Source organism: Nicotiana tabacum, chromosome 16 (genome assembly GCF_000715075.1).
Source record: "Nicotiana tabacum cultivar K326 chromosome 16, ASM71507v2, whole genome shotgun sequence".
Classification (NCBI taxonomy): Eukaryota; Viridiplantae; Streptophyta; class Magnoliopsida; order Solanales; family Solanaceae; genus Nicotiana; species Nicotiana tabacum.
In genome coordinates, this window is record NC_134095.1 from 170,511,813 (window position 1) to 170,520,751 (window position 8,939).

Genomic DNA, 8,939 nt, shown 5'->3' on the forward strand with positions numbered 1-8,939 from the left:
TTTTCATATGTATGTTGTTTGTTTTTTTTATTAGTGGTGTCCGAGTCACCTTATGCGCGCTTCAACTTATTCTACAAGATACTTGTTGCCTCCCACCAGCAATAATTAGAAAGTCCACTCAAACTTGCCAATTTGGTAAAAATATATATAAGGTGCAATTTAAAGAACCAAAAAGGACTTAATAATGACAAAAATGGTCCCTTATATTTGAGGACAGGTTTAAGGTAGTACCTTAAGTATGTACTGAGCAGTTTTGGTCTTTTAAGTTTGTTAAAAATTAACATTTTTAGTCTCCCTCAAATATTTAATGAACTTTGTTTGTTAGTTTTGACGGGAACTTGTCAAAAGAAAGAAAATTAGCGATAACTTACATTTAAAGATAAATTTTTTGTAGTTTTTACTAGTTTCTTAAATCTATTTCTAGAGTTAATGCTGCTATTTTTGGTACTTTTTGGTGTCTAGTACAGTTCCTATCAAATCTAACAGACAGAGTTCTTAAATATTTGACGTAGACCAAAAATATTAATTTTTGACAAACTTAAAGGACCAAAATTGCCCATTTCATACTTAAAGGGGACTACTTTGAACCTAATGTAACATAAGAGATCATTTTTGTCATTTTCCCTTTCAACTCAAAATGTTTGCTATCACCAAAGGATGTGGTGCAGTAAATGTGACTGTTTTTCCCTTAACTAGAGGTCTCGAGTTCAAGCCCTGGGTATGAAAAAATTCTTGATAGGGAGCGCTTCCCCCCGAATGAAACTCTACGCGGTGCGAATCCGAATATAATCGGGCTCCAATACAGATACCGGACACATGGTGAAAACCCCAAAAATAAAATGTTGCTATAAAAGATGGTTTCTTCGGCATTCAGGATTGTTGGGTTCTATGAAAAAATAAATACAATGAGTTTCTTTTTCTTATTTCTCTTTTTTTTTAATGTCAAATATTGTTTGATTAGATCAACCACGATGCTGGTGACTGGCCTTATGATTGCTTCTTGGTAGGAACAATACTTGCACAAATTCCTCCGTTCCAGAAGGATTCGGAGTACGAGGATCAAAGCACCTATATTTTTATGTGAATTCGAGCATAGGTTTGTCAAGTCTATATCAAATAATACTCTCTCCGTTTCATATTAGATGAGGTAGTTTAATTCGACACAGAGTTTAAAAAAAACAAGATTTTTAAAATTTAAGGTCTTAAAAGCTAAGGGGTAAAAAATTTGTGGAGCCATAACATTTGTGTGACTATAAAAACTTGTCATTAAGGATAAAATGAAAGCGTTTAAAATTGAATTATTTCCAAATTTAGAATCGTGTCATTTGTTTTGGAACAGACTAAAAAGGAAAGTACCTCATCTAGTATGAAACGGAGGGAGTAACATTTATTTTTGTAATAGTTTGGGAGCCAAGTAAAACTTAAGATATACTTGGAGAACAATAATTTGCTTGCTGGTAAAAAGTTTCCCCTACATTTTTTCTATAACTGCGGTGTCCGGCCCAGCTTGCGAGCACTTCGATTAATTCCACAAGATACCTACTAGCTCTCACCAGCAATAGGTATCGGGTAACTGATCATGCCCAACTATGCCTTATAAAAAGGACTAAGCGGTCGTTGCAAATATAATCCGGTTTACAAGTCCGGAATCGAATCCACAGAGAAGTAAGGTCTAGCTACAGTTGTTCACTATCACCAAGAAGACAAGCTTGGACAATTCTTAACTTATAAATATTAATATTCTTGTGTTTAACTAATTAACTAACAAATTAAAATAGTAAATTAACAACTAAAGATACTAAGGGTTAGTGACAAGATTAAGGAGGTCTAGAGTTATGATTTCTACTATTGTCGAAATCCTCCCGCTACGTTTTCTATAAATTCGCCTAAGTATTCTCTACCGATCATGAGCGCTATGACTTTCGTAACTCTCTCCCGAGTAATTACCACAATTTACTAGACATATTCACCTGAATTACGCTAGCTGGCATTAAGTACAGCTCACTCGGATCGCACCCAAGGTTTCGTTATCCCTAATCCCACCTTTAAACCCTTCGTATTGATCCCTCATATATGTTAAGAGTGATGTTGTTCAACAACTACCTAAATATGCATTCTCTCCGGCGTAATACACACTAAATAGGCACAGTCGATTGAGAGGTCTTCAACCAACCACAATATAAACGTAGTTGAACAAATGGAGAAAATACTACGGCAAATCTATATCAACGTAACAGGAAAATCATCATTCAATAGGTTCCATCAAAACCCTAGATAACAAGTTAGCTATTCATAATAGTATGCAACACTACAATACTAGATTTCATAACCAATAATGAAAAATAAGAAGAAGGAAGCGAAAAACTCGTAGAAGAATTCTCCGCCTTACTCCTAGTGTGTCCTTGTCTCCTTAGGTCGAATCCCCAGTTTTCTTAGACTCCTTAGGTCTAAATTATGTCAAAAGTGTGTCAAAAGTCCTCAAAATATTGTTCTTCCATGTATATATACTAAGTAGGGTTGGGCCCAAACAATTATACCTTCTCCTACGCGAAAAGGGACAATTTTCCCTGGCAGACGTGTGCGGCCGCGGTTGGACCGCGCATATCCACTTTTATTCTGCCTGACGAGCGCGGCCGCGCACTTGACGCGCACTTTTCACCATGTTCTGTTGGGAATTTGGAAAAATGTAAAACATAAAAGTTGTATCCCTTTGAGTTAGCTTTCCAACCATATATTGTGGAGCCCAAATGGAGTTCTAAGCGAAAAGTTATGTACATTTTACTAGATAGTACGCAATATGCCTACTCGATTCTTCGTTCGTTCTTACTATCATCCGTTGATCCTCGAACACTATCCCGGCTTAATTCCTTGCACCTTTACTTAGAATTCAAAGCTCCAAATCACTTGAATTCATTCCATAACATCTACATAGCTCGAAATCACTCATACAAGGCATAAAATACACCATTAGTGCAAAACACTAGCGATTAAAGCTCAAACTCAATTAAAGTGCAGGAGATTGGAATGTAATAATCGACTAAAATACGTAATTATAGTCTATCATCGATAACTCTATCCACCAAGGGTTCGGACATAAGGGAAGTCACCGAGTGTATTTTGTCTACGCTGGGGATTGAACCTAGGATCTCATGGTTTTAAACCCAATTTTATTGATCACTAGGCCCCACCCTTAAGCGCAAAAAAAAAGTTTCACCTACATTCACAAGGCACACACTAGACACATACACAGAGATACACTCCATAAGAATATGTGATTACAAGATACTTCAATATGAAGTGAAAACACAGAGACATAGTAAGAGGAATAGAAAGAGTATGGGACTCACTCTTTTTCTTCTATCATAGAGCATAAGATCAACTCAAGATCTAAAAGCAAGGCAGAGAGGGTCCTTACCGGCGCTGAATTGCCAACTAAATGCAACTCGAATTGCAGTCGAGATGATCATGTATACCCCGCCATGTATCATTCCCTCTTTCCATAGATGAGATAGAAAGAAAAAAAACATAAAAGATACAATAAAGTTTGGAAAATGAAAGTATTATTTAAATATTAAATCAGCCTGCATTTACAAGTTAAATGTGATACTTGTAGACCTCAAAAGATTCTCAACTTAAGTTAAATGTGATACTTCCTAAAATAAAATTTGTCGCTAGTCTATCTATATAAACTATTGATCATCTAAAGAACATTGCATTACTGAGACATATCTCTCGATCCATCAAGGTAAATTTGAAGGACATGAAAGTAATATTACCAGCAAGAGGAGGGTGCTTTGAAAGCTAATTTCCAAATATGTCATACTGGAGAAGAGGCTTTGCATCCAAACTTCAAATATGTCATATTTTCACAATACTGACCCATCTAACTCTAAATAAAAGATGAAAGAAATAAAGATGTACCTACACAAAAGTAACTTAAAACAGAACTTTTTATTCTAAGATCATTAACAAATAGAAACACCAGAAGACCAGATTTAACATGAAGATTCAAACAAAAAAGAAAAGAGTTAAGCCTTGAAATTCAAATTCCAAGATAGCTATCACATCTTCAGAACCACACCTCCTCATCAACTGAGTTACTGACAAAATAGAACGAAAATGTTTTTCTTTTCATCAACTCCTAATCACTGAACAGTCATTGTCCTTCTATCACAGAAATAGAGCAGAGATAAGATAAATAGTCGAACTTTGTCTAATCAATGAATGGATCAAAGGCTGTAAATCTGTAAGTACCAGCTCACATCATCTTGACATTTCTTTTAGTAGGAAGATATGCTTGTGTTGACGTATAGCTGGAATCATGTTTTCGAAATTATGCTTTCTTATCAAGCCAATTACGAGAACATTGTTATTACAAGCCACCACATGTTTCTTTTTATATAGAACAAGTGATTATATTTATAGCAAATATTTAGTGTTTCAAATTCTGAGTGCAAGAAGCATAATCAAGCCATTTCCTTCTTTACCGATGAACAGTTAACTATGTACTCAACTCTTGAAGAAAAACCTCAATGATGTGACTGATACCTAAGCACCTATGGTACCTGTATAGTGGTGACTTCTTTTTATATTCAAAATTTCTTCCAACTTTAAAGCATGATTAACAAGATTGAGCAGATTAGGTAGATAACAAACTTATCATCACGGAAATATATGAAGTAAAACATGTAATCAACCATACCTCTTTGACTTAGTGGGTGTATTCTCATTGTATGAAAATTGTAGTTTACAGCATTCTTGATGCCACTCCGGCAATAATGTCGGACATCAGCTAATCCACATGCAATAGAGAAGTATAATCAGTGTCTTGCAAAGTTAGTCTACCTAAGTACAAGTCACTAATATGGTTAGAGCATAAAGGGATGCATCTCTTGTTCAAACTCTCATGTATAGCACCCATTCCTGGAACCCACTTACTTCTATCCGATGGATCCAAATTAAGAAGATTCTGAAGTAACCTAATCCGGTAAACAATTGTATCTCTTCTGTCGCAAAAATGAGCAGCACATCGGTAAGAGGGCTCATCAGAAGCTAATCTAATCAATGCCATCCCCAGAGAAACATCAACAGGCTTTGGATCAATAAGATCATTATCTCCCATCATTTTGACTTCCCTTTCTGTCGGAAAATACACTTCTTCAACCCCATTAATATTTGAAACTTTCAGATCTTTGGTGTAATGTCTGATTGCCTCCCGCTTCGTGGATTCATGCTTCTCTGCTAAAGTCAAGATGCACGAGAATCTCAAATGATAAGATACTACAATCTTCAACTTTTTGAAGTTGTGGCAGCAGCAAAAGAAATCAAGCCACCTTCTCCCTATACCGGCATACCACTTGATAATATCAATATCTTCAAGTGCCATAAGTAAACTAATCGGCCTAGGACGGCCCATATGATTTGTGAATCCGACCAGCTTGACTGCTTTCCTAACAATTTCTAATGGTGCCTCAACTTTTATGCATAACTTTGTCAGATCTGCAACCGTCTGATCAGAGTATTTCCTTTCCTCTTCTTCCTCTGCTTTCTTTACTTGTTCCTCTAATACCCTTTTTGCTTTGACAGGATTTACATACCTGTCAACTTGCTCTTGAAAGTTGTCATAAGAATCCACTAGTTCTCGCGGCAGCTGATCTCTGATTCTTTTCAAAGAGAGGAAGTCACCAGCTGAGAGCATCCGGTGCCATTCCCAACGCTCATCGACAGATTCCAAAAAGTCTTGTATGACCTCTTCAGCCCAAGAATCAAAAATTTGGTTCACTTCATTCTCAATCGGGAAATCAGATTTGAAACCATTACCACGCTTCAACTTCTTAAATACATGACTGAATATCTTCATTCCCAATTTCTTCCTATTAGTCTCTTTAGCATTTCTCAACTCCATAGCTCTAACTTCTTTCTGTCGGAGGTACTTCTTCCTCGCCCTAATCGCCTTTTGTGACATCGGTGGGTGCAACACAGACGGTGTAACTGCCCGAAGCTCCATTCCCAAAAATTCTATCTTCTCAGAAGTAGCACTATGAATAACAGTTCTAACCTTATCAATACCGAATTCCATATCTTTCTCAAGAACCTGAACAAGCCTACTCTTCAAATCCATAGTCATCATCTTCGTTCCCGACGTGATAACCAATATCTCATCCAAATATCTAACCGTATATATCTTCAACGGCTTATAAAAAGCATGCCCCCGATATCCCTCATCAAGTTCATTAGCATCAACTCTCGGATTCTCCCTACTCGTTTTAAGCCTCAAATCTTGAATCTCCTTATCAAAACTATCAAAGTAAATGTTAATCAAAATTGAACTCAACCCACATTCTTGAGGAAACCCTCTACCTAAATAACAGCCACCCAATCGAATACTCACTATTTCACATTCAAACAACCTTTTTATCAAATAAATCAAAGCATCATCATCGATTTTCTCTTCCATAACCCTACACAACCTAACAACATGCTTACTTTCAAACTTTGCAGGATTCAAATTAACAGTAAACCACCAAGTGGGGTTCTCAACAGAGTTCTTAAGGTAACGAATGGCGGTGTGTCGGCCCATATTAACACGTCCACCATAACAGAAAGTCACAAACCTATCATCATATATAACTTCAAGAACCATTCTAATAGCTTCAATAACTACTTTAAGCTTTAAATTAGGAAGCACAAGTGATTTACCTATGATAAAGCTGCAATCTTTGATGTCAAATTGGTTTGTAGAGAGCTGAAAAGAGAGTTCTTGAAGTGAGAAAAAATGGGTTGAAACAGAATCAAGAGTGAGTTGAGGGGTAGTATTGTAATTATCATTTGGGGGTTTGAGATTATGGCAAGCTGAGAGGAGGAAAGAGGGTAAAGAGATGATGTTTTTGAGGAGGTTGTGAAATTTTCCATGGTTATAATTGGAGAAAATGAGGTTCTTGATTTCTGATTGTGAAAGGGTTGAAAGGCGGAGTTTTGGAAGTGAAAAAGGTTTAATCTTGGAAGCAAAGTGCAGAGTGAAGTTGGGTTTGGTTCTTCTGAGAGTTAAGAGCATTGAAGCTTTGAGGGTGCAGGTGAAATTACAATTTAATTTATCACTTAATTTAATTTTGAATTGAACATTAGGTGAAGGTGAAAGAGTTGAAAGGTGGAGTCTTGGAAGTTGGAAGTGAGAAAAATGTAATTTTGGAAGTAAAGTTCAGTGTGAAGGTGGGTTTTGTTCTTCCGAGCTTTGCGGGTAAAATTCTGATGACTCTGATTTTTCTGTTCCAGTTTGAGGTTTTTAGCTTGATGGAATCGAGTCTATGAGTAGAGGTCTGTTAATTCTAAGAATAAGAAAGTAAATTTTGGGGTCACAATTGAACCTATACCCACTTTGCAAAAATATTTGCAAGCCTGCCCATTTTATGATCAACTTCTGAAGTTAAAAAAATTAGTCTAAAGTAAGAAATTGCACTTCGGATGCACTTAAGGCCAAATAGGTATGAAATGCAACCAATGGTTCCATGCACTTAAGGTCAATTAGTCTGAAGTGAAAAATTGCATGCACTTAAGGCCAAATAGGTCTGAAGTGCAACCAATGATTTCATGCACTTAAAGATCAATAAGTCTGAAGCGAAAAATTACACTTCAGATGCACTTAAGGCCAAAAGGTCTGAAGTGTAACAAAAGTTTTCCTACACTTAAGGCCAAAAGGTTTGAAGTGCAACCTAATCTAAAGGAGAAAAACAAGAGAAAGAAAAAGGCACATGGGTTGCCTCCCTAGAAGCGCCTGATTTAACATCACGGCATAACGCAGATTACCAATCACTGGAAATGGAGAACCGCCATGATGTGGCCATCATCAACCTTTCCAAGATAGTGTTTAACCCGGTGCCCATCGACTCTAAACACCTCATCATTCTTATTTTTCAGATCTAGAGCACTGAAGGGGATTACATTTACCACTTCAAATGGCCCACTCCATTTTGATTTCAACTTTCCGGAAACATCCGTAACGGGGAATTAAACAATAGCACAAGATCACCTTCTTTAAATTCCTTATTATGGATGTACTTGTCACGGAGGCACTTCATCTTCTCCTTGTAAAGGGACGAACTTGTGTAGGCATGGTACCGGAATTTAGCAAGCTCATTCAATTGTGACAACCTTTAGGTTTGCTACGACATCCTACTCAAGGTTCAACTTTTTCAAAGCCTACATGGCCTTATTCTCGAGTTCTACTGGAAGATGGCATGCCTTCCCAAACACCAATCAATATGGAGACACCCCAATGGGCGTCTTGTAGGCCGTCCTATAAGACCAAAGAGCATCATCAAGTTTTCTTGACCAATACGTCCGGTTGGCATTGACTATCTTTGACAAAATACTCTTGATCTCCCGGTTAGAGACTTCAAAAATGACCTAAGGAATAATAATCACTGCATCGCTGATGTCGCCCAAACTCACACTACAAATATAGATAGTGTGGCGGTTGAAGCAATAATAAAACCCAACGCGAGTCGGGGTCGAATCCTCAGGGAGTTAGAAATGGGATTAGGTATACACCTAGTGTAATTGTATAATGTTCCTCAATCTGGGGATTAGGTATCTCCCATCTGGGGAAGATTTTGAGTGTAACTCCGTGCAAGCACAGCCGGAAGCCCAATCACAACAAATCCCAGGTAGATTCCACTTGGTGGATGAGTTATCTTCTGCTGCCAATTCGTCTGAAGGTTCGGAAGAGGGTAGTCAAGATCTGAGCCCTCTTCCTCCTGCTCCAATTAATGTGGACGATGATGATGATGTCCTGAACGATGGTAGAGGGGGTGATAGAATAGTGGGAGGTTTAGAGAGATCAAGGAGGCCGAAGATATGGGAAGACAGATTCATCAGTACCAATGCCTTTGTAAAGTTTAAAGAATGGTGGCCACAAAGTTTGCTCACTCTTCGAGCGATAA

At 37.5% G+C, this 8,939-nt stretch overlaps 1 protein-coding gene across 1 annotated transcript; it reads right to left on the reverse strand.

Moving 5' to 3' along the window:
* Positions 1–3,094: 3,094 nt before the first annotated feature.
* On the reverse strand, positions 3,095–7,290 carry LOC107800159 (nuclear intron maturase 3, mitochondrial). The gene is made up of 2 exons (XM_075233651.1): positions 4,939–7,290; positions 3,095–4,792 (listed from the first exon to the last, which is right to left on the reverse strand). The coding sequence occupies exons 1-2, from the start codon at positions 7,052–7,054 to the stop codon at positions 4,611–4,613; spliced, it is 2,298 nt and encodes a 765-aa protein (XP_075089752.1). The 5' UTR covers positions 7,055–7,290; the 3' UTR covers positions 3,095–4,610.
* Positions 7,291–8,939: the final 1,649 nt, after the last annotated feature.